Here is a 27,701-nt window from a genome sequence, read left to right as displayed (position 1 = left end):
ATTTTACTATTCCCATTATATCTAACCTCACCCTATCCATTTCTCTTTTTAAATGCTCTACCCTACCAGACTGGATGAGGAATCTTACATTCCTGTGTCTGACATGGTGAATACCAGTTTCATTTTTCCTAAAGACAACATCCAACATCTTCCTGCATAGTCAACATCCAGAAATGTGACTGGGAGACTATTTTCCTTCTGTAATATTTTCTCAAGTGGAATGCCATCATAATTAAGCTATACAGTGCAACTTCAGATTCTCAGGAACTATGATCACTCTAGTCTTCCATACTTTCAGCCTTACAAGTCCAGATCAGTCAATCATACAGACTGGTGCCCCTGCAACTACTGAATAGGCTGCTTCTCCTGTTCCTGATGTTCATTCACAGCATTGGGAGATGAAAGCTAGATCAAAGGCAAACTGAAAATTGTCATATGTTTGTCTGGCCCCTGCACAGATACCCCTCTAATGAGATTGCACTTACTGTACAGCGATCTGTATAACAGAGGTGTGAAAGCAGCCTCACCTTGATTTGTACATGGAATGAAAGTATAAGGTTTATGAAACCTAAAAAAATAGCTCTACTGTGAGATAAAAACAAAACAATAATCAAAATAAAGACAGTTTGTATGAAAGTGTACATCCATGCACATCTGTGAAATCAGTATTTGCTGCTGGGTAACTTCAATACCATTGTGATACACCATGTGCACTGCACTACGCTTGGCTGGTTGAGATGCTGCTGAGACCTGTCCCACTGATTAATAGCAGCCCTCTTCTAGTTATACAGTGAAGCTCTGTAAACCAGGATAGGCAGTAATCTGTGGCAGATTTGTTGACAGAGCACAATCTGGTGCACGCACAAGTGTTTTGGAGAACACTGTTCTGTACACATCTTTGGATGTTATTTATAAAGATCTGTTGTACAACTTATGTGATCAAGATGGGCCTTTATAAATATAGTGTCATAATATGATCAGACTCATTTATGGACTTAATATCTTCAGTTGACATTGTTGGACATTGGCCTCTGCAGCACATGATCCCTATTGTGTTCCCATGTTGACATAGTACCAACGTCAATCCTCATTGCACTGGGCTTAATACACAAGTTATTTCAAAGAGTATTTCCTAAACACACATGCAGAGTACAAATAGCCTTATAAAAAAGCAGATAAAAATCCCAAACACAATAAAAACATCAAAAGGTCCATCCCTCAGACATCTGTTATGCCACCTGCAAGAAGTTTCAGTATTAAAAACAGGACATGTACAACAGGTAAAAAAAGACAAGCTATGTGGGAAAAAAGTACCATTTGAGGAAAGTTAAAATCTGTAACCAACTAAAAATGTAAGTACTTTCTGTGAAATACTTTTCCAGATCAGTAACTCCAAAATTGAGAAGTTAGATATAAAATGCCTAAATAACCATGTCATGATAGTTCTGCATCGCCCAAGAATGCTGTATTATGAAATTGTTTTATTCCAGAGGCCATTTCATGTATCTCAGTGGTTGGATGCTAGTATTTTGACTGGACATCACTTTGGCAACTTGTGTACTCCTAATATATACCCAGTATCCTACTGGGAAAAGATGACTTACAGTTTGACGTGGAATCTGAACCATGTATCATTCCTGATGTTCCTTTACAGCATTGAGAGGTGAAAGCTAGATCAAAGGCAAACTGAAAATTTCCATGGTTTGAATGGTATCTGATCCCACAACCTCTCAGTTTCGAGGCACATGCTTTACCACTGAACCACCAGGACTGACAAAGGCTGTACAGTGCAGCAGCATAATGCATTCTACAGTTACAAGAAGAGATTGACCAAATTTATGTTAAAATTATCTTCTTGCAGTTACTCCAAGTGATAATGTGCAGTGTTTGTTAAACACATGTGATCTGTTATCAATATTTGTAGAATACTTGAAGCCAGATGTATTATAGGTATGTCAGCACTATTTGCCTAAAGAAGAGGATGAGTAAAACAGAGTGATAACCTTTGGGTGGTGAGTTCATGGTACCAAGAAACTACCATCTATGGTGGTGTGTCTGCGCACATCAAAACAAATCTCAATGTGAGGGAAGTCGACCTAAGGAATTACACAAATGGAATATTGGTTATGTCAGCTGACATGTCTTAAGTTAACAGAACTATTGTGGAGTGCCTTTGATACATGAATAGGTGACAGAAGGGTACAAAGGAGAGTTTTCTTGAATCTGGTAATCAGTTATGGGCTCTTTGTAGTAAATAGACTTCCAACTAGAGGTGGTGGCTTTTCATCACCATTATAACAAATATTGATAGTTCAGGCTACAAAACAAATTTAGTTGATCCTTGGCACGAATCCAGTGCACTAATTATGGGGACACACAAAACGACTGTGAGAAATCAGCAGCCACATACATAGTGAGAAGGTTACAAATTTCTCAGCATAGTTGTTACACAGGGAAAGCAAGATACATTTAGAACCTGACTGTCTGAAATTGAACGGTAACAGAAAGCCATGTAAATGGTACCTAATGATGCATTAAAGTGCTTGTTCCAAACACTGAAAACCAAGTAAGAAAGATATATTTCAACTGTTCATAAGTTCAAATCAAAAGAAAGACAAAATACCTGTCAAAGCAAAGGTGTAGTACACACTTAAATTAGCTAAACTAATAAGCATTATGCAAATCTTGAACGATTGTTCCAAGGCACCCATAGACATTGAAACTAAATTTTCTGTAATTTCTTAAAGGCTAAAAAGCTATACAGAAAATAAATAAAGGAACAGAATAATAATAATAATAATAATAGAGAAGAGGAAAATTTGTACTTACTGCTTAAATGCTATCAGCCTGATTATTTTAATGACTATTTCATTAAATTTATTGAAAACATTGTAAATGAAATACCAGACCTGAGAGTGGACCCTGTGTTTACCCTATCAAATAAAAGTCACTGCAAAATGGAAAACTGGAAGAAAGTGCAACCAAATGACTTAGAGTAAATAGTGAAAACTTCAAAACTTTTGGGAAGTGTAGACACTCATGTGATATCCTGTACTATCCTTAATAAAATTGTCACTGAACCAGCACAGCTATTAGCCAAAGCAATAAACATCTGCTTATTCATAGGAGTGTCCCCAAACTTTTGGAATCTGGCACAGACAGCATTAGTTTACAAAAACAGGGACTTCTGTTAAGTATCTACATCTACAAGTTGTAGACCAATTTCAATTATTACAGTCCTAGCCAAGGTAATGGAATGTGGTATGAAAAATCAGATTTTGTATTACTTTGAGGAAAACCATGCTTTTCAAAAAAGCTACTGCTGCTGCATTGGATTTATTCACAAAAATATAGCTGTCATTTGAGAAGAGAGTCTGTGGCACCCGCATTGTGTAACATCAGTGAAGTGTTTGACTGCGCTCCCCACAAAACATTATTTACACAGTAAATATACAGAGGCGTGGGAGGCACTGTACTAGCTACCTATCAGTGTTACTTACAAAACTGACAGAAGATGGTATCAGTTGAATGAATAACATCCCAGAAGCAGAAGTTATAACACAGCATGCCAATAATATCTGTGATAGGCCCTCTCCTTTTCTTATATTTGTAAATGATCTAATACAAGATGGTCACGCAGTATAATTTGCTAGTGACACTACTCTTATTTCCAAAGGAAATAATTCTACCCAGCTAGTCCTCCAATCAGATGTGCTGTTTTTAATGGTGGATCAGATGTGCTATTTGGAATGGACAAGGAGTAGTTCATCTCAAATAAAATGAAAATATACAAAGAAAAAACTCGGCATATTGTTGGCAACCTCAGAAAACGTGCCTGGGCCATGTAAAAACTGAAAATACTGGATTTTGTGATAGATCAGAAACTTTCATGGAACAGATACAGCATGCATGTAAGAAACTGTCATGTGCAATATACCTCTTGAGGAGATAGAAAAGAGTAAATACAGTGGAGTATCTAGTAATTATATGTCATTCTCTATTCCAGAGACATATTTGCAAAGGACTGTAGCTGTTGAGGTCATTCATCAACCTACAAGGACATTCTCTAACTGCAAAAGAAGGTGGTAAGAATTATACACCAAGTAGTAAGCAGGAGCACCACATGCCATTATTCATTAAATTGGGAATAATGACTGTTTACAACTACTGTGTATTATTGTTCCTCGCCGATGTTAAGGAAAATGTAGGTACTTTCAGCAGTAGGAGTGAGATATACAGTCAAAACACTCAAATCAGAGCCACCTAGCTGTTAACTGTTGGAAAGAAAGAGATATCTTTTCAAAGATTGCCATGAGAATGTTCAGTTCACTACCTTTGGAAATGCAGATCTTACCACTGGATAAATTCAAGAAAAAATTGCAGGAGACTAAAGCAATGGCTGCTATACTCAACACAGGAATTTTTTACTCTAATGACAATGAATGGATCTACTGAAGTTTCTCTAAACTTACTAAATCTGTAAATGAAATACATGTTGATCAAAAATGTATGCTGTACTAAAATGTTTAATATGTTACATTAGTTGTAACACCACATATTTTTTTTGTATTTACATAAATCAATATTGTAAATTTGATGCAGCCTGTCCAGGATGGCTGGTGAATGAACAGACCTTGCAATAAATGGATCATTGAGACTGGTCCATGGGTCAATGGAAATGTCATGTTGTCTGATGAACCACATTTCTTGTTGCACCAGTTTAATGGTCATGTCTGGATACATCATCATCCAGGTGAATGGCTGCTCAAAGAAAGCGCCATGCCATGGATTCATTTTGGTGGGGCTGCAATAACTCTGCAGGACATTCACCTGGGCTTCTGTGAAACCAGTGGTAGTAACCAAAGGCACCATGGCAAATGTAGACTACATAAACATTACTGCAGATAACCAGCATCTCTTCATGCTAGATTGCCAGTGGCAATGGCATCTATGAACAGGATAACTGTCTGTGTCACAAGACCAGAATCATGATAAGTGTTTTGAGGAGCAGAATAATGTTGATGTCTTAACTACCAAATTCTCCTGTTCTGAACCTAATGCACTGAAGAGCCAAAGAAACTGGTACTCATGCCTAATATCATGTAGAGTCCCTACGAGCATGCAGAAGTGCCACAACACAACTTGGCATGGACTCGACTAATGTCTGAAGTAGTGCTGGAGGAAATTGATATAATGAATCCTGCAGGGCTATTCATAAATCTGTGAGAGTATGAGAACGTTGCAAGGTATCCCAGATATGCACAATAGTGTTTATGTCTAGGGACTTTGGTGGAGAGTGGAAGTGTTTAAATCTCAGAGGAGTGTTCCTGGAGCCACTCTATAGCAATTCTGGATGTGTGGGGTGTCACATTGTCCTGCTGGAATTGCCCAAGTCTGTTGGAGTGCACAGTGGGCATGAATGGATGCAGGTGATCAGACAGGATGCTTAATATGAGTCACCTGTCAGAGTCATATCCAGATGCACACACCCTGTAGTGGATCTGGGAGATGTGTTATTTTCTACCAGATTTGTCGATACCAAATCTAATGAGGGAGGTTGTAAATGTTTTCTTATATTTTTGTCACAATATTTTTTGTGAATTGTAACTTGCCTTATTTTATGCTAATTTGCTTATATGTTCGAGAGTGACAGCATATTGATTAATATTAGTAGATATGACGAATAATATCAGAGAGACTGGTTACAAGCGGAAGCTTGTGTGTTGTATGAAATGTCTTTGATGCTGGAGTCGTCTTTGACCGTAGTCAGTCGGCAGTAAACACTCGGTGTGTGATGGTGCAACAATGTACAGATCCCCGTTATAATAATTTGCAAGTGACCAGCAAAAATGAGTTATTCTACTACTTTTTTTATATAAACATCAAGAAGGAAGCACATTTGGAAAAATGGTATTTGAAGCACCAAAAATGAGGCAAACGCATTGAACCAGGACATTTCCGCAGCCGACGAAATATGGAATCATACTTTTACTAGACCACTGAAGCCAACACAAAAAAGTCAAATATCATCTTATAAACATCCATGGAAAAGTGAGTACTGTCACAAAATATGCTAAATTCAAGTATAAAAATAGTGAGCATATTTCAACCCAACACCATTACAGAGCCTCCACCAGCATGAGCAGTCCCTGCTGACATGTGGGGTCCTTGCATTCATGTGATTGTCTCAGTACCCATACACATCCACACACTCAATACAATTTGAAATGAGACTCGTCTGACCAGGCGACATGTTCCCAGTCATCAACAGTCCAATGTCTGTATTGACGGGTGCAGGCAAGACATAAAGCTTTGTGTCATGCAGCCATGAAGAGTGTGTGAGTGAGCCTTTGGCTCTGAAAGCCCATATCAATGATGTTTCATTGAATGGTTCACATGCTAACTCTTGTTGATGCCCAAGCATTGAAATTTGCAGCAGTTTGCGGAAGGGTTGCACCTCTGTCACATTGCATGATTCTCTTCAGTCATCATTGGTCCTGTTCTTGCAGGATCTTTTTCTAGCCACAGCAATGTCAGAGATTTGAAGTTTTACCAGATTCCTGATATTCATGGTACACTTGTGAAATAGTCATACAGGAAAATCCCCACTTCATCGCTACCTCGGATATGCTGTGTCCCATCGCTCATGCACTATAACATCACATTCAAACTCACTTAAATCTTGATAATCTGCCATTGTAGCAGCAGTAACCAATATAACAACTGTGCCAGACACTTGTTGTCTTATATAAGCATTGCCGACCAAAGTGCTGTATTCTGCCTGTTTACAAATCTCTGTATTGGAATACACATGCCTAAACGAGTTTCTTTGGGAATTCCATGTAGAACAGGTCAGAAATACTTGTGGTTGCTGTCTCTGCACTATCAAACCACAAGCCCCTAGTTCATGGGAAATGCATGACCCTTGCATAGACATCTGCTGCCAAACACATCCAGAGACCTAACAAAGACTTGCCAGATCGTACTGTGCAGAATTGCTGCTGTATTGAATTCCAGTTTTGGACCAACACAGTATTGAGCAAGTCTTCATAATGTTTTGGCTCATCAGTGTGTCATAACTAATAACAAACATTCAAGACAGGCATACTTGTTGACATTTTACCTGTTGCATGGATTACTGAAAGCAGTGGTAGTCTTTTTGAGTGCAAGTTATTCTATATGCTTTGTTTGATAGAAAACTCTCTCATGGTGCTTAAGTTTGATTGAAATTTACATGGAAGATCTACCAATGGTTAGATGAATAAAAAGGAAATGGACCAAGAACTATATCCAAAATATGCCATGAGACCATGAATACTGTACACATTGGAGCCTTCTGCAGATTGAATGAGAAAATGTAGCACTTGTCAGGGCTACTTTGCATCATTTCAGATCATAGATCATAATTTACCAACATTCCATGGTGCAGATCATGTTATGTTTTTAGCTTCCCTTCCTTTGCCTTCCCCATTATGTATAGCTGTATATATTTTATTATTAGTAGAACATTTCACACAAGAACGTAAGCAGTTGGGTGAATGAGTAAGTGTTGGTGTATGAAAATGTTTCTGTATGAGTGTTTCTTAACATAATACATGTTCTTACATGGTATTTGTTGAAATACAATTTTGTTTTCTTGATGTTTAAAATTAGATAAATGTATTTATATTGAGGATTATAATCTTACATTTATTGACTCTGATGCACCAAAAAGAAAAGTACATAATCCAGGCCAGCTTTCTAATGTTCTGTGGAAATTTTGTGATATGCTGGTGCTTTGCTTTTCAGACTTCATCCTAAGAAGCAATGTAGAAATGCAACCACATATGTACAGGTGACAGATAGGTGATAGGTGGCACTTAGTAACTTGTAACAGGATATATATTAATGTGTTTTCAAGTTTTCAAACTGTGGTACCACAGTGCAAGTAGTGCACACACACACACACACACACACACACACACACACACACACACACACACACACACACACAACTCTCTCTCTCTCTCTCTCCCTCTCTCTCTGTCTCTCTCTTTCTTTCTCTCTACTGTTTTGGACTGATAAGTGTGGATTATTGAATGTTTAGAAAATGAAGTTTCTTCATGTAATGATAGCTAGGTAAAATAAAAATTTAAGACTTAAGGTTATCCATCAAACTAATAATCAGAAAATTGAGTGATTCATAACATCTTATTTATTGTGCTGTACAAAATGTTATCACATATCAAATTCTTCTGCAGTACCACCTACATGGAGAGTGGAACCCCACGATATGGAGGTAATAGCTGGACAACGTGTCACGCTGGCCTGTGCTGCAGAGGGGTCTCCAGCACCACATATTCACTGGATGAAGGACACAGGTTCCCTACCTCCTCAGTATCAGGAACTGGATAACACAAGGATGAATTACAAGTGTGTAAGGCAGTCCAAAGTGTCCCAAAATTAACAGACAAAGCTTATGGCAATAATCTTGCTTGTTGTTACAGCATCTATGCTTAAATCATACAATGGAAAATCCAGGATGGAATGTAACAATATTAGAGAAGGAAAGTTGCTACACACCATATATTGGAGATGCTGAGTCATGATAGGCATAACAAAAAGATTCACACAATTATAGCTTTTGGCCATTAATGCCTTTGTCAACAATAGACACACACACAAACACACACACACACACACACACACACCACACACACACACACACACACACACACACACACACACACACACACACACACACATATTCATACAAATGCAACTCGCACACACATCTACAGTCTCAGGAAACTGAAACTACACTGCAAGCAGCAGCACCAGTGCATGATGGGAGTAGCAACTGGGTGGGGGTAAGGAGGAGGCTGGGGCAGGGAGGGGGAGGAATAGTGTAGTGGGAGTGGTGGACAGTAAAGTGCTGCAGTTTAGACAGAGGGCAGGAGAGAAGCAAATGGCGGTGAAATGACAGCTGTGTAGTGCTGGAATTGGAACAGCAAGGGGGCTGGATGGGTGAGGACAGTGACTAATAAAGGTTGAGGCCAGGAGGGTTACAGGAGCATAGGATGTAATGCAGGGAAAGTTCCCACCTGTGCAATTCAGAAAAGCTGGTGTTGGTGGGAAGGATCCATATGGCATAGGCTATGAAGCAGTCATTGAAATGAGGGATATCATGTTTGGCAGCATGTTCAGCAACAGGTTGGTCCACTTGTTTCTTGGCCACAGTTTGTCAGTGGCCATTCATGTGGACAGGCAGCTTGTTGGTTGTCATGCCTACATGGAATGCAGCACAGTAGTTGTGGCTTAGCTTGTAAATCACATGACTGATTTCACAGGTAGCCCTGCCTTTGAAAATGGTTCAAATGGCTCTGAGCACTATGGGACTTAACATCTATGGTCATCAGTCCCCTAGAACTTAGAACTACTTAAACCTAACTAACCTAAGGACAGCACACCACACCCAGCCATCACGAGGCAGAGAAAATCCCTGACCCCGCCGGGAATCGAACCCGGGAACCCGGGCGTGGGAAGCGAGAACGCTACCGCATGACCACGAGATGCGGACAGCCCTGCCTTTGATCGGATAGTTGATGTTAGTGAATGGAGCGGAGTAGGTGGTGGTAGGAGAATGTATGGGACAGGTCTTGCATCTAGGTCTACTACAGGGATATGAGCCATGAGGTAGGGGGTTGGGAGCAGGGGTTATGTAAGGATGGATGGGTATATTGTGTAGGTTCAGTGGACGGCAGAATACCCCTCCATCAGTAATATCAAAGCTGTGAAGTCATTTTTAGAACTGTCCCCATGACATTTATGGCCAACTTCATCTCCTGGCTGACAGTTAAATGTTAATGTGTCAAAAATACAGATAATTAAGAAAGAGACTGATGACCACAGCAGTTGAGTCCCATAGTGCTCAGAGCCATTTGAATTAAGAAAGACACTTGTCAGTACTGATAATGTATATTATATCTATTTTGTCATCTGTGTTTGCACTCAGATGGGTGGTTTAGCTAACAGGTAATGTCATGATGAATTTATTGTGCTGTAAGAAATTCTAACAATGTGAGATGAGGTCTCCTTACATATAAAATTACCCAATAGAACAGTGCTTAGTATAAATTTTGAAATTTCTTGTCAGTTCATGAAGGGTCTACAAACTCTACCATTGACTACTAACTGAATATAGTTTCCTGAAATCTATCACCATATGATCTTTTTCAAATGTATCTGCATTTATAAGACAGACAAGCAGAACACTTTTCTTTTTTGTATTCATGAAACCAACCACAATAAAACTATTCCCCATAGTATGCATAAGGTATGTGACAAACAGATTACCTTCAGACTTTTTTCAAAAAGAATTCAATAATCTTGATCCCAAATAAGGCAAGTATTGGCAGGTATGAATACTGCTGAACTATTTGTTTCATAAGTAATGGTTGCAAAACAGTAACACTCATTATTTACAGGAGAGCTGAAAGACTGCTAGATGTCAACGTTGGGCATGTTCAGTTTGGGTCCCAGAAAAATGCACAAGATCAAACTGACCCTATAATTTATGGTAGAAGGAAGACTGAAGGAGGGCAAACCTGTGTTTACAAAATTTCTAGGAAAGATTTTTGCAATGTTGACTAGGCTACATACTTTGAAATGCTCAAGGTAGCAAGGATAAAATACAGGAAGTGAAATGTTATTTACCTTTGTTAAGATCGAGTCCCAGACGATTTATGGGACTTGATATTCAAAGAGGCAGTGGAGATATGTGTGCACAACAATTTAGTAAACAGAGGGATAGCAGTTTTCAGCTCAGTGTAGCATAGAATCCCACAATTGACAAAAACGTCAGAAATGTTCTGATCTGAAGGCAGCAGCATCCACAGACAGATTGGATAGCCACCGGGTCTCGACGCCGGACCACGCCGCAGCCCCCCACCACCACCGATGTGGTATCCCCTTATCCCCTTCCGCAGGAACACGATTGGCCAGCCTACAGAAGCAAACAATGGCCAAGCAGCTATATAGATATGTAGAACACAGTATCCCGACACTTCGCCAGAAGATGATGGGTACGAAACTCATTGAAACGTTGCGACAAGATGACGCCACCACTCAGACCCAAAAAGAATTCATCAGTGGAATATGCTGAGAAAGACTTCAGTCGCATATATCACACCTCTGCGGGGAGGATATCCAGTGCAGCTACAAGATGCTGAAGAATCTACGAATCAAGAAGGGAAGGCTGCTCAGCACATTAGCCTTCTTGCTAAGGTGTTGGGATAAGGAAGTGATGTCGCAGTTTGTGAACTTGTGGCATCCTGTCACACGATGAGGACAGAATGCATATTACAACTGGCTGGTTCAGCCTTGGTACGGGAACACATACGTGTTACCAGAATGGAACTCAACAAGAACGCCAAGACTTTGCTCACTCACCACCTGTACCTAGCTTCCACTCTCCCAGCACACACTTCGGGTGGCTGGCCGGCAACACGTATGATAGCAGTGATCTCTACAAGAAGAAAGCCACCAACAAACAGTGCAAGAAGTTCCTCAGACTTCCCGGTGGACGTCAACAGGAGGAGAAAGCCAGCAATATTAAGACTGTCATCAACCTGACAAAGCACTGGATGAGCCAACAATCTGTGTGCTGTCGGAAGGCCTGAACTTTGCTCCGATTCCAAGAACATTACCAAAATGTGGCCTCATTAGCAATGTTGAGCAAGCCATATGTGCACTCACTCTGAGAGCAGCCAAGGAAGTGAGGAAGGAGACCATCAGGGTACTCAAGAAAGCAAGAATGCCGAGGAACAACATTATGGCAGAAGATCGCAAGGCACTGATGAACCTTCGCGATGACAAGGATATAGTGCTCTTAGCAGCAGACAAAGGGAATGTGACAGTCTTCCTGAAGTCAGAAGATTACTAGGAGAAGATCGACACCTCACTACAAGATCCAACATTCAAAGAAGTGGGTAAAGACATGACTACTTCTGTTACGCGCAAGACTATCGATCTTCTCAACAGCTCAGGACTTGACAGAAACACCATCAGGAAGCTGTACCCTCAGGCACCAGCTTCACAGCGACTATATGGCCTCCCGAAGATCCATAAGGAGAATGTCCCACTACGTCCTATATTGAACACCATAAATTCTCCTGTGTATGGTGTAGCCAGGTACCTAGCACAGCTGTTAAAACCACTCGTGGGCTGCTGTCCTCACCATGTCAAGAACTCGACCGAATTTGTTAAGACACTCCAAGGGTTATGCCTGGATGATAATGATCTACTAGTCAGCTTTGATGTCACTTCTCTTTTCACCTGAGTGCCACTGGATGATTCTTTAGCTCTACTTGAAGATCACTTTGATGAGGACACACTCAGACTTTTTCATCTCGTGTTAACCACAACATACTTCAAATGTGGTGCAAAATTATATGAGCAAACAGATGGTGTTGCCATGGGTTCCCCCCCTGGCCCCAGGTATTGACAACTTGTACATGGAGCACTTTGAAGATGTGGCACTGAACACTGCCCGCCATAAACCAAAGGTGTTCTACAGATACATAGACGACACTTTTGTAGTGTGGCCCCATGGCAAGGAAAAACTACAGGAGTTCCTACGCCATCTCAGTGGCATACATGAGAGCATCAAATTCACCATGGAGGTAGAAGAAATGGCTGCCTTCCCTTCTTGAATATTTTGATCAAGAAAAATCCAGATAGTATGTTGGAACACTCGGTCTACAGGAAGAAGATGCACATGGACTTATATCTCAATGCTCAGAGCTGCCACCACCCAGCACATCATAACTTGGTACAAAACACCTTAGTACAAAGAGCCAGGTCGATCTGTGACAGCAAGAGTTTGCCGCGTGAGTTAGTACATCTGTGGGAAACCTTCCAAAAGAACGGGTACACCAAGACACAAATAAGATGCGCCTTTTGGGCAGATAGGAGGCGGGAGGAGAAACCAGAAGAAGATGAAGCAAAACATGTGGCCTTTCTGCGATTTGCTGGATCACCGACAGCCAAGCTGGCAAGAATATTAAAGAAGCATGAAATAACGACCATCTTTCATGCACCACAGAAAGTAAAAGATACACTTGGCTGAACCAAAGACCACCTGGGGTTGCAGACACTGGGCATTTACAGTATTGATTGCAAATGTGGGATGGAATATATTGGGCAGACACAATGATGTATCTCCTAGTGCTGTACTAAACACACCAGGAACATATGACTAGGATAGACAAACAAGTCCACAGTAGCAGAAAATAGCATTATTGAGGGACACACCTTCGAATTCGAAAAAAACGAAGAAGCTCTGCAGCTGGGACTGGATCTTCAAAGAGGCAGTGGAGATATGTCTGCACAACAATTTAGTAAACAGAGATAGCGGTTTTCAGCTCAGTGCAGCATGGAATCCCACAATTGACAAAATACATCAGGAATGTTCCAATCTGAAGGCAGCGGCATCCGCAGACAGATTGGATAGCCACCCAGTCTCGACGCCGGGCCATGCCGCGGTCCCCCACCACCACCGACGTGGTACCCCCTTTCCAGAAGAATGTGATTGGATGCCCTACAGAAGTGGACAATGGCCAAGCAAATATATAGATATGCAGAACACAGCATCCCGACACTTCGCCAGAAGATGATGGGTACAAAACTCCTCGAAATGTTGTGACAAGACAATGCCACCACTCGGCTGTTAACCCGAGAAGAACTCATCAAGTGCGAATTGGGTTTCACATGATTAATGTTTTTGGAATCCATGCTGGTCTGCATGGAGTTGGTCATTCTATTCAAGAGACCTCATTATGGTTGAGTTTAGAATATGTTCCATGATTCTACAACAAATGGGTGTCAAGGATATTGGACAGCTTGTGTGTGGGTCACTTCTGCTACCCTTCTTATAGATGTATATAACCTGTGTTTTATTCCACCTACTGGGCATGGTTTCTTGTTAGAGGGTTCTGTGATAGATTATGGCTGAAAGAGAGGCTAGCTCAGCTGCTAATTTGCAATAGAATCTGATGAGGATTCCATCGGGCCCTGGAGCTTTTTTGAGTTTCAACAGCTCCAGCTGTGGCTGAACACCATTGATGCTAAAATCTATTTCACTCATCTTTGCAGTGCCATGAGAATCACACAGTGGCAATACTCCAGCATTTTATTTTATATAGGAGCATCTGAACACAGAGTTCACCATTTCTGCATCTCATTTACTACTCTCAGTTTTATTTCCCATCTTGCCCATAAGCATATGGACATTAACTGTTGCACCAGTAACAGCTTTTACATAGGACCAGAATTTCTTTGGATTTTATGAGAAATCTCTCAGTAATATTTTGCTACAGTAGTAATTGATGGCTTCACACAGAGCTCTCTTGACAGCCAAGCACATTTCATTCATCATCTGTCTCTATTTAGCCCTATACTTTGTTTTACACATGTTATGCACTAGTCTCTGTTTCTTTAGAAATTTATTTATGGTGACTGTATACTGTGGAGTATGCTTCCCATCATGAACTGTTTGGCCAGGTACATATGTGTCAACCGATTGCTCAAATATTCTTTTAAATGTGAGCTGCATTTCTTCTACATATGTAGATGTTGTGTGTGTGTGTGTGTGTGTGTGTGTGTGTGTGTGTGTGTGTGTGTGTGTGTGTGTGTGTGTAGAAGAAGAAGGCTGTTTGGCCAAAAGCATATTTGTTTAGCAATCGTTTTGTTGTGCCTGTCTGCAACTCAACATTTCCACTACATGGTGAGTGGTAGCCTATCCTCTCTACACTACTGGCCATTAAAATTGCTACACCACGAAGATGACGTGCTACATATGCAGAATTTAACCGACAGGAAGAAGATGCTGTGATATGCAAATGATTAGCTTTTCAGAGCATTCACACAAGGTTGGCGCCAGTGGCGACAACTACAACGTGCTGACATGAGGAAAGATTCCAACCAATTTGTCATACACAAACAGCAGTTAACCGGTGCAGCCTGGTGAAACGTTATTGTGATGCCTTGTGTAAGGAGGAGAAATGCGTACCATCATGTTTCCGACTTTTATAAAGGTCTAATTGTAGCCTATCGCGATTGCGGTTTATCGTATCGCGACATTTCTGCTCGCGTTGGTCGAGATCCAATGACTGTTAGCAGAATATGGAATCGGTGGGTTCAGGAGGGTAATAAAGAATGCCGTGCTGGATCCCAATGGCCTCGAATCATTAGCAGTCGAGATGACAGGCATCTTATCCGCATGGCGGTAACGGATCGTGCGGCCACGTCTCGATCCCTGAGTCAACAGATGGGGACGGTTGCAAGACAACAACCATCTGCACGAGCAGTTCGACAATGTTTGCAGCAGCATGGACTATCAGCTCGGAGACCATGGCTGCGGTTACCCTTGACGCTGCATCACAGACAGGAGCGCCTGCGATGGTGTACTCATCGACGAACCTGGGTGCACGAATGGCAAAACGTCATTTTTTCGGATGAATCCAGGTTCTGTTTACAGCATCATGGTGGTCGCATCTGTGTTTGGCGACATCGCAGTGAACCCACATTGGAAGCGTGTATTCGTCATCGCCATACTGGCTTATCACCCGGCGTGATGTTATGGGGTGCCATTGGTTACAAGTCTCGGTCACCTCTTGTTCACATTGACGGCACCCGTGGCTCTACCCTTCATTCGATCCCTGCGAAACCCTAAATTTCAGCAGGATAATGCACGACCGTATGTTGCAGGTCCTGTACGGGCCTTTCTGGATACAGAAAATGTTTGACTGATCCCCTGGCCAGCACATTCTCCAGATCTCTCACCAATTGAAAACGTCTGGTCAATGGTGGCTGAGCAACTGTCTCGTCACAATACGCCAGTCACTACTCTTGATGAACTATTGTATCGTGTTGAAGCTGCATGGGCAGCTGTACCTGTACACGCCATCCAAGCTCTGTTTGACTCAATGCCCAGGCATATCAAAGCCATTATTAAGGCCAGAGGTGGTTGTTCTGGGTACTGATTTCTCAGGATCTATGCACCCAAATTGTGTGAAAATGTAATCACATGTCAGTTCTAGTATGATATATTTGTCCAATGAATACCTGCTTATCATCTGCATTTCTTCTTGGTGTAGCAATTTTAATGGCCAGTAGTATATAGTACTGTCATTAGTCCATCCTGGATTTTCCATTGTCACATTTAGCTTTAATTTCTATCTCTGTTGGTATAAGTTTCTTGTCTACTGTGACAAATACACCACCACTATTTCCTATTAGCCTATTATTTCGATGCAAACTTAGGTTTTCCCCAAAAAATATACTGCTATCATTTTGGGTTTTAACCAGCTTTCTGTACCTTATATTATGTGAGAACCACTGCTTTTTAGGAGTACTTCAAATTCAGGGAATTCATTGCGAGTGCTTTGTCAGTTAATTGTAAGGATTTTAATACTCTGGCCTGTAGGTGGTGTTTCTTTGGATCACAAACTGACATTTCTTGACCTCCTACAGCTGTCATTGTGTACGGAAAGGACAGTTGCCTAATCCTTTTTTTTTTTTTTTTTTTTTTTTTTTTTTTTTTTTTTTTTTTTTTCTGCAACCCATACACAGGGTAGCAGCATTTGGTGTGTAGTGCACATATGACGCACGTATGGGGCCCTACAGTTCTCAAACCTATGTCGTAATATATCACAGCCTATCTTGTCACACAACAGTCTTTGTTTCAAGCCTTCCACTCCATGGAGAACCAGAGAGCCAAGATAAGTTCTGGTGACAATGCTGCCAAGTATGAGTTTCATTGAAACTCAGTGAGTGAGGTTGGTCTTCTCAGCCTTCTCTGCTAGTCTCTGGAATGATATAAGTTTGACTTCAGAATCCAGAGATAGGCATCTTTTGCTCCAACCTGTGCTACAATCTGCAGTTGTTTACACCCTGTTCCCTCAATGGCTCCCAGTATAGCTCTTAAAAACTCTGAACAAGGCCCTGAGGTATACATACTGAGTGCACCTGGTGTTTCTTCCAGGTCTCACACTGCCATTTCATTATTTGCCATAAGTTTGAATTGCTAGTGATTAATAGACTCTTACCATGTTGTATTTTCCTCCTCTTGACATGGGACATAGTAGGTTCTTCAACAAGTGAACTGAGTCTTACTGGTTGAGTTTTGGTTGCAGTGGAAGGCAATACTTTTAACTATTTGGTTATGGTGATTGGAGTAACACCATGAGTTCTTCCTGGTCCCTGTCTCCTCTGTACAGCAAAATGGATTAATAGTGATTGATGTAGTACTTTCTGTAGAGAACAGAAGATCTACAGCAGAGGAGAGTGACTGAGGTACCTTTGGTATCATTGGTACATGATTCTCAGTAGCCTTCCCAACACACTCATTTTCAGCAGCTTCCAATTGCTTGACAGTAGTTGGGGCAATTTCCAGATTCTTACAAGCTTCAACTAACTCATCTAGTGCAACTGCATTGTGGCTGGTGCACTGTTTTGCAGAACATTAAACAAATAACTTTAAAATAAGACCTGCTGATATGCTTTCAATTTCTGGATTTTGTTAAGCTAAAAGTACTACTGGTTCTCTTTAAGAACTGAAGCAGTTAATACAATAAAAAAAAAAAAGAAAAAAAAACAAGATTCCTATTTAGAAAACAGAAAAACCCAAGATAAAAGTTACTTATTTTCTGAAACATTTTTAGTTAGAATTGGTGACAAAATTCAAAATAATGTTAATTTGTGATAAATGCAGACAATATATACTCACGTTGGAAAGGGAAAAATAAATGTAACATGAAATGTTAGTTATAATATGTACTGCAGTAACCATAAATCACCATCATGCATTTACCATGAAATATGTTATGTACAACATACATAACTTCAGAAAATTCTTAAAAGTATATGTTTATTCACATAGATATACACTGAAACTTGGGGTAAACATTGTTTTAAACAGGGATTGTTGTGCAAAAATTGTATAAGCACAGGCAACTGATGCTAGCAAGGAATACATTTTTCGCAAATTCAACGTAATGAAAATACACGACATAGCATAGTTTGTCCATGAATTTTGATACAATCAATATAAAAAACATATTTTGTACTTAGGTTTTGAAAGCTGATTTATCTGACAGTCATGATTTTAGTTGGATATAAAGAAAGTGCTGGAAGTCAGATTATTTACACAAATATAAGTGAATAAATGTGCAAATTGCATAAAATTTTCATGTAGCTGGTGTTCTGACCCATTTTAAATTAGCATTCCAGAGATGAACACTGCAGAATTAGCCTATGTCACAGAACAATATAAAATATGGAGTACAATTTCCTGCTTGGGACAACTAACAATGATTACCATGCTACTAAGCACAACATAGTCAATGAGCACTTCAAAAGTTTTTCCATCTGAATATCTCCTCAGTGTCCTCCCACTCCATTATCAGCTTTTCTGTATTGCATAAGTGGGAACTATCCTTACAACATATTCTTCAGTCCCACTATCCCTGGACCGTAAGTTTTACAATTCTGAATTTTGTGGCATACACTTTTCACTGCCTCTTTTCCCACTCACTTTATTCATACCACCCCCTACCCACCTATCCTTTCCTCTCATCAGCTTATCAGCTTATAGCTTATTAGCTCTTAGTACTTTCACCCTGATCTCCTTATCTCCTTATTTTACTTTAGTTTGTAGGTCTATGAAAATATGATCCACCATTCACATTGTTCTTTCACTCTTCTTGTTGTGACCAGATGTAACTACTTTCTCCAGCCATGACTGTGGGTTCTTTGATTACTCTGGGAGAAGGCTCATCAGACTACAACATTTGAAATATTAGGTCACTTTATTACATAAATTACTTAACTTTGTCACAGTTCTTTGCCACAGGATTGCTTGATAATTTACAACTGTCACTGACTAGGAAAGCACTTTATGCACCAATTAACAAAATGTTCTCTTCCAGTACAAAATGCTAGATTTACAAAAGTACATTTCATCATAACCTTCAATTATCATTGTCTTAAATGATGATGTTGAATGCTGTAGCTGTGATTTAGAATTGGGGCAAAGTCCTTCCAAGCTCAGCTCTATAATGACCTCAGCGTGAGGGTGCTGATATGCTGAGAGGGAGGCATGGTCTTCTAGAATGCCTGTCATTGGTTGTGACAGATTGCAGTGAGCCCTCTCTAATGCCTGCGATATTGATTCATGTTGCCAACTGTGGTGTGGCACCATGATATCTGGACAAAGCACAGTTGTCTCCTTTCCAATTCCTGCTCCCTGTATCACCATACACAATATGCTACTACCATGCCTATATTGTGGTGACCTCTTCTTGGTGTCATATTCCCGTGACCTCTTTTTGGCATCGTATTCCCATACCCTTTCCTTGCTCTCCCTCGATCCCCTCCCCCCTGACTCAGTCTGACATAAACATTCAGATTGTGCAAAGACCACGTGTGTGTGTGTGTGTGTGTGTGTGTGTGTGTGTGTGTGTGAGAGAGAGAGAGAGAGAGAGAGAGAGAGAGAGAGAGAGAGAGAGAGAGACATATATGAGGGGTGGGGGGGGGGGGGGTGGAGATAGGCGGAGGGGATGTGTGTGTGCACGGGCACTAGCATGTGCACTTCCCTCCTTTATGCATTCCATTGCTTTCATTCCAAATAGAATTTTTCATTATTGTATTTTATTCGGTATATGGTTTTCTACTGAAGTAAGAGATACAATCTCAGATGTTTGATATTACTTTAAAGACTCTCTAATCATTATCATGACTTCATACCCCGACGTGGACTAACAAGAGCTTGATTTATCCTGTCTGACAGCTACTACATATAGTCTCTAAAGAGAGTTTAGGAAATTAGGCCCTTAATTTATCAACTATAATGTAATAGTAAAATATTATCACATGTTGTTCAAACTCATTTTATCATACATTGGTGTCAAAGACCTCAAGCTCGTTTTGGTTACAGTTAAAATCTGTTTCACTCACTTGGTGAAACCGAAATGCCTACTATTATTCTGGCTTCATAGAATCAGGCTAAATATACTGACATAAAATTTCATGTTATGTCTTACATGTTGGATTCGTGAGACCTTTTCATTCCCAAAACTTTGTTACAATGAAAATAAACATATTTGATGTTTTCCAGGATTCTTCAGAATGGAAGCCTTCTGATCCATAGTGTTCAACCAGATGACAGAGGATATTACTTGTGCCAGGCATCAAATGGAATTGACTCAGGTCTCAGTAAAGTGGCACATCTTTCTGTTCATGGTAAGAGTGTTCCATTGGTCTTTAAGTAGATAACAAATGACCATTCTTTTATTGAGTCATTATGAAGTAAGCATAGGGTATTCTTATGGTTTTGAAAGGGGGGATAGTATTAAGTTGTATCTTGCTTCTGTTCATGAAAGGGTGGTGAAAGTAAGTTTGGTCTGTCTTAGAATAGAAATTTTCTCTAAAGCTGTTTGTAGTTCCATCTTTGGTGGCTGTATTGCAGGACTAGGACATTTTCATGGAGCTCTACCATGTGTCCCCACCCCATCTCTACCACTCCCACTCTCACTCTCATGGTTGGGAAGTGAAGCAATCTTACATGTAATATAGCTGTGTGTAATCTTTTTCACTGTTTAAAAGTGGTTCATTGCATTCCAGCCACTTCTAAAGATAGCTTGTTTCTTTTCCCGATTAAAATTCATTTTTCTTTCTGCACAGTCAGTAATAATAATAAATGTCAGTTATGAAGAGGAAACATATCTCATCTTTCATGTTTATTGTGAAGTAGAGTAACTGCAATATTGTTCCAGCTTTTTGGGATTGTCTTCCTCCACAAACAATAGGTAAAAAGTTTTGAAAGTTCCATTTCTATTACTTTACCCCTAGCTTTGGGCATTTCTCAGGAACCATTAATGTTCCCAAGCCTGTTTCCTTTTTTATTCTTCAAATGATGTTATACACTACACCTTGCATTGCTACTGGTAAGTTATTGTATTCATTAATAACTACCAGTGTTTTTTTACCTATCTCTTCATCAGTAGAAACAGTTAAATGAATCCTGGGAAGACTGTACAATGAATGTTGTCTCTGCTTTTAGTTACTGTGTCACATTCATCTTTGTTAGTGAGATTTGATGTTTGCTTTATATTGGGTTATGTTTTATTTTTCTTCATACTCTTTTTTTTTTCAGTTGTTTCCCTTACTAAATGTTCAACTTGGAAACATTTATAAATAGTTTTGTTTATGTATCATTTGGTTAAAACTCTCTCCTTCTCTTTAATACATGCATTGTTTTTAAGCTTTTCTTTTATTCTGCTTTATTGTTTACATAAGTACCTCTGTTATATAAATTATATATGTCTGTACGGGCTTTACCTCAGTACACCTTAATCTTCAGGTGAATCTCTCTCATCTTGAGGTTTAAGTGACCTGCCTTTCCTTTTTAACATTCCCTGAAATATCACTCTCTCCATCCTGATGAAGAAATTGTTAGCTCCGAAAGCTACATGGTGTGTCCCTTTTACTTTTATCTGTGTCTTTTGGCAGAACTATAAGTCTTGACGCCTGAAGATAAGTTCTGGTTAGAGATTCTGTATCACAATTTATTAGTTTTCTCAATTGCACATGCCTTTGATTCAGTCAACCCTCATTTTCTAGGATTCTAGACTTTTTGTGTGATTAAATTTGGTGAACCCTTGACAAATAAACTCTCATGATTTACATTTTTGATTTCCTGTTTGCGGAGTATGTTTGGAAAGAACTTGAGCAAGGATGTGGCCTAAAATTTAATGCAAAGAAGTGTGAGCTGGTGGCCACAACAAGGAAAAAGAATAGAACTGTACTAAACATGGGAGTGGTTGGGGAACAGCTGAAAACAATTGAGGTTTCAAGTACTAGGGCAATATAATACAGGAAAATGGAACCATTGACCAAGAGATATGTGCACAGGCAAGGTAATCTGGTAGCATTATAAGTAGTCTGAGAGGAATAAAATGGAGTAAAGAAGTATCTCAGGAAATTAAGGTGGTGTTATACCAAACATAATATTATGTACCAGTTTTATTGTACATTGCACAGACCTGTGTTATGTAGGACAAAGAAAAATTAAGGTGTGAAAAAGTGAGATAAAGTATTTGAGAAGCTCTATAAGTTTAACAAAGCTAGAGAAGTTAAGGAATGAAAGGACCAGGGAGACAAAATTATTTTACAAACTTATCAAAACACAAACTGATTCCATTAAAACTAATGTGAGCACTACACTTACCCAGAACTGTGAATATGGTTTACAGTAACAACACTAACAGATGTTTATTGCCTACTGTATACACGGACAGTAACAGAGGAATGCATACTTACATATTTACTGCATTCTGCAGGTTGTTTATAATATATAAAATGTTTATAAATAGCTTGCAGAGAACAGATGTTTTCCATAGTAGTGAAGAACAAGTGTGCACAGATCTTAAGGTGTGCATTTTAGAGCCACGTTTACTATACATTTTTCTTTCTTTTGGTTCATACTACCACTTATCGAAATGTGGAATTCATTTTTAGCACCCTGCATACATTCCTCTACATCTGCATACATAGTCTGCAAGCCTCTATATGGCACATAGGTGAGGATACCTTCCACCACTGATAGTCATTTACTTTACTGTTCCATTCACAGATGGAGTGAGGAAAAAAGACCTGTCTATATGCTTCCTTTTTTCTTTGAGTCATCAGTTTTCTGACTGGTTTGATGTGGTCTGCCATGAATTCCTCTATAATGCCATACTTTGCATCTCAAAATAGCAATTTGTAACCTATGTACTCAATTATTTGCTGGATATATTCAAATCTCTCTTTCTTTACAGTTTTTGCCCACTACAGCTCTCCCTAGTACCACAGAAGTTATTCCCTGATGTCTTAAAAGATGCACTATCATCCTGTCCCTTCTTCTTGTCATTGTTTCCCATGTGTTCCTTTCCTCACCAATTCTGTGGAAAACCACCTCATTCCTTATCTTACCAGTGCACCTAATTTTCAAAATTTTTCTGTAACACCACATATGAAAGGCTTTGATTCTGTTCTGTTTCTGTTTTCCCACAGCCCATGTCTCAGTACCATACAATTCTGTGCTCCAAGTGTACATTCTCACTAATTTCTTCCTCAAATTAAGACCTATGTTTGATACTTGTAGACTTGGCTTGGCCAGGAATAGCTATTTGCCAGTGCTAGTCCTCATTGCTTTGTCTGTCATGGATTATTTTGCTGCATAGGTAGTAGAATTGCTCAACTTCAACTACTTCATGAGAGCCAATTCTGATGTTAAGTTTCTCACTGTTCTCATTTCTACTACTTCTCATTACTTTTATCTTTCTTCAATTTACTCTCAATCTGTAATCTGTACTCATTAAACTGTTCATTCTATTCAAACAATCCTGTAGTTCTTCTTCACTTTCACTGAGAATAGCAATGTTATCAATAAATCTTATCATTGGTATCCTTTCACCCTCAATTACTTTATTACCATCATTGCTTCTCCAGTATGTAGATTAAACAGTAGGGGTGAAAGTTTTTACAATACCACCACTTGCAAAGTAGGTTAGAAATCAGATTAATAATGTTGCTCATGCAGCATATGTTCGCTTTATCAAGCAACAACAAAGCTATTGACTGTGGATGGTATCGTCAGAATGGAAATAGTGAAGTCACTGTAAAAAAATCATTAATTTTGGCACTTATCTTGAATGGATTCCAACATAGATTTCGTCAAAGTTGTTATGGCTCATATTGTTGATTTTAGGTTGATTCCACTTTGACTGCTAGAAGGTCCAGATCTGTATTTCAGCAATATTTAAAGACCTAACAAATGCGTTTTTCAGGAAATTCTTAATGATCAATCAATCCCAGATCAAAACAATGGTGTGGTAGAAATAATTTTTGACTTGGTGTTCACGATCCACATTTTTATTAAACTTCATGTATATTCACATATACTTCTTCTTAATTGTCACATCATCAAGAAAACAGTTCATATATTTAATTTCCTCTTTAACCAAACCTACGACTTGACTGTTCTTTTACAAAGTGAAATAACACCTTAACTTCTGCAAAGTGAAACAAAGACTGCTCTGTGTGCATTTTCACCAAAACAGTTAAAAGTAAGTCAAAGATTATGACAGTCTCACAGAAATGAATACACACAAGAACCATATCACTGTAATATATCGATACATCGGAGTACCTATACATTAATAAAACCAAATGTGAATATTGTCACAAAAATATGTCTGTTACTTTACAGAAAAGTAGTATGATATTACTGGTATCGAGAACTGGGTTGGAGTGCCGTAATGGTTGTGTAAATAAAGAACCATTACAAAGTCTACACCGCTGCCTTACACATTTTTTAATCCCAGAACTTTGTTCTTGGTCTTCCAGTCTTATTGTTCCCTCTTGATTCTTGCACTTATTGTATATTACTCATCTTTTCATATAGCTTTCCCTTATTTTTCTCAGAATTTGGAACATCTTGCACCATTTTTCATTGTCAAATGCTTTTTCTAGGTCAGCAAATCCAGTGAACGTGCGTTGAGTTTTCTTCAGTCTAACTGATCATCACCTAACAGATCCCCAATTTTGTTTTCCATTCTTTTGCATATTATTTTTATCAACAACTTGTATGCATGAGCTGCTCGCTGATTTTGTGATAATTCTTGCACTTGTCGGCTCTTGCTATCTTTGGGATTGTGCAGTTGATATTTTTCTGAAAGTCTGATTGTATGTTGCCAGTATCATACAGTCTTCCCACTAATGTGAATAAACATTTTGTTGCCACTTCCACAATGATTTTAGAAATTCCAATAGAATTTTATCTATGCCTTCTGCCTTATTTGATCTTAAGGTGTCCAAAGTTTTCTTATATTTTAATTCTAAAACTGGATCCCCTGTCTCTTCCCCGTTGACTCCTGTTTTTTCTTCTATCATACCACAGAGAAGTCTTTCCATTGTAGAGGCTTTGGTGTACTCTTTCCACTTATCCACTCTCTCCTCTGCATTTAACAGTGTAATTCGCATTCCACTCTTAATGTTACCACCCTTGCTTTTAATTTCACTGAAGATTGTTTTGACTTTTGTATATGCTGAGCCCATCTTTCTGACAACCATTTCTTTCTCAATTTCTTCACATTTTTGTGCAGACATTTCACCTTAGCTTCCTTGCACATTCTATTTATTTTGTTCTTATAGTCAAGATGGACTAAGAAGGTCCCTGGCAGCTCACAGTGTTATTGTCAGCTTTCAACTGTGAAGTGTTGATGGCTGCAAGTGGAAACAATAGTTGTCTATAGAACTCTGACAACACTGAATCATTGCCATAGATAAGTTTACAAAATCATGTTATGTTACTGGTTGAGGTAGTCCAGCGAAGCTGCCACACCAACCACAATGCAACTAAGCTGACTCAACTATAATTGATTTGTATTCCTGTATCTAGAATTTCCATGAACATTTTTGTACTTGTCATCTTGATTAATTGGGTTTCTGCCGGTAATTCATGTCTTTCCTGCACGATATTTCAACTGCATGACTAGCAGTCTTCTTCAGGTGCTGCCTGATACTGATTCCTGTGTGGAACAAGTCTGGTATTTATGCTTGCATTGTGCTAGGCATTCCCTCTGCGCTCTGTGCCGCATCTGGTGCTCTGTGTGTAGTGTGCGCCGACCAATAGCAATGGTTGTAGCGTTTTCTTCTTGCCAAGGCTGTTCCGAGTGCTGTGCGCGTACTATGTGGTAATTATCCATTGTCAGTACAGCTGAATTAAGTTGTGAATGGAGTCCAAGCTGTGCTAGAAGTTCAATCTTCTGATTGTTGTCATTTGAGTCCTTCCATGAATTAGGAGATTCTGTTACCGTGCTGTGTCATGTTAGGCATTCCGTCTGAAGTACTTGCCCCCCAGGAGCGGCTGCATTTCTATTTTCAGGCCAATTGTGTTGAAACTGTCGCTCGAGACTCGGAAGAGCGTCCTCAGATACTGTGTCTGTTGTCTGAGGTGCCATTTCATGTACGTCCTTTGTTACATGTACTGGGCTGTTATCTCTAATTCAATCCTTATACTTGTGTCCCAATCCTTATACTTGTGTCCCTTGGGGTTTGGATGTTGCCTGCATTGCATCTTCAGAAGATCAAGTGCTGGGTTCCAAGCCGAGCTCAGCAGGAAACCGATGTCCCAGTTAATGAGATTCTCCGCAACCTTAATCTCAATAGATTCTTTGATCATGCTGTCCCAGTATCTCAATGTTTGTGTTTAAATCTTGGCATCATTGTACTTTATAGAATGAATGAGTTGTAAACAATGCTCGGCAATTGCTGACTTGGTTGCCTGTCTCAGTCTTGTGTGCCTTTGGTGCTCTCTGTACCTGATGTCAATGGTCCTGGTCATCTGGCTGATGTATACCATACCACATTCACATGTTATGTGGTAAACGCTTGAAGAATACATTTTTGTACTTCCTTCTTTTGTTGATAAACTGAAGTATTTCTTCTGTCATCCGTGGTTTCTTCACAGCTGCCTTCCTTCTACCTACGGCTTTCTTTCCGACATCTGTCACTGCTTTTTTTCTACATATGTCTATTCCTCTTCAACTGAACTGCCTACTGAGCTACTCATTATCACATTATTCGTAGCCTCAGAGAACTCCACACCTGAGAGCAGCTAATGCTGTGGAAAACATCAAATGGGCAACCTTCTGAGGAAACCTTGTAGATTTTCACCAGTTGAGCATTGTGCAAAGAAGACACATACTCATACCCAGGCATACAAAATAGGGACAGTTAACATTATTACTATTAGACAGGCTGTGGAACAACAGCTTTTCTGGGACATGCTGTATGCCTCAGATGTGGATATACTGATGGTGCAGGAAATCTGTGCTACTGCATTCCAGGAAGTACATGGCTACATCTCCACAGTGCCGAACTCATACAATGACAGTGGAACAGTGCTATTAGTCCAAGAGAGGTTTCCAGTTCATGACCTGGCCTATTTACCTTCAACATGGGGACTGGCAATAACAGTTCATGGGATCCAAGTTGTAAATGTTTATGCTCCATCAGGTACATAAAACAGGTGAGAATGTGCAAAATATTATATGGAAGAGATTGTACCTTTATTCACAGGCAAATTCTATCATTTACTGGTAGGTGGAGACTTCAGCTGTGTATTAGCCCCAAAGTATCAAACTCCATATTACAATACCTGTTGTGAACTACAAGCAGTATGCCAAGAAAGGAACTTATGCAGCATGTGGGACTGAATCCATAGGAATCGTGAGGGATATACATTTTCTACTAGTCACTTGGTATGCCTTGGATATATGTTTCTGTTGGCCTATGAGGTAAGGCTGTCAATTCTGAACAATGGCCCACTGCTTTTACCGACCACCTACCTTATATGTACAATACTGCAGTGCCTGTGTTATTCTGATTATGATGCAAAGTTTCTCTGGACATTTACACATGTCCAAAAGAACAGGCCCACAGCTACTACAGCCATTATTAAATACATTAAATGAATTCCCAGTTGCGAATAAGGCCAACCACTAGCTGTAGAACTGAATGATGACGATGAAAATTTGTGCTGGACCAGGATTCGAACCCAGATTTCTCACTTATCGCAGTTGCCTTACCATTTGATTACGAAGTCTTTCACAATG

General features: G+C 39.6%; 1 protein-coding gene across 1 annotated transcript in view; it reads left to right on the top strand.

Moving 5' to 3' along the window:
- Nucleotides 1–27,701, top strand: part of LOC126249103 (Down syndrome cell adhesion molecule-like protein Dscam2) — a 171,090-nt gene that overhangs the window by 89,708 nt on the left and 53,681 nt on the right. Inside the window, exons 4-5 of the mRNA XM_049950754.1 lie at nucleotides 8,241–8,412; nucleotides 20,156–20,280. Coding sequence (XP_049806711.1) covers nucleotides 8,241–8,412; nucleotides 20,156–20,280 — 297 coding nt within the window. The remainder of the gene's footprint in view (nucleotides 1–8,240; nucleotides 8,413–20,155; nucleotides 20,281–27,701) is intronic.

The sequence above is a fragment of the Schistocerca nitens genome, chromosome 3 (assembly GCF_023898315.1).
Source record: "Schistocerca nitens isolate TAMUIC-IGC-003100 chromosome 3, iqSchNite1.1, whole genome shotgun sequence".
Taxonomy (NCBI): Eukaryota; Metazoa; Arthropoda; class Insecta; order Orthoptera; family Acrididae; genus Schistocerca; species Schistocerca nitens.
This window is presented reverse-complemented; position numbering and strand designations above follow the sequence as displayed.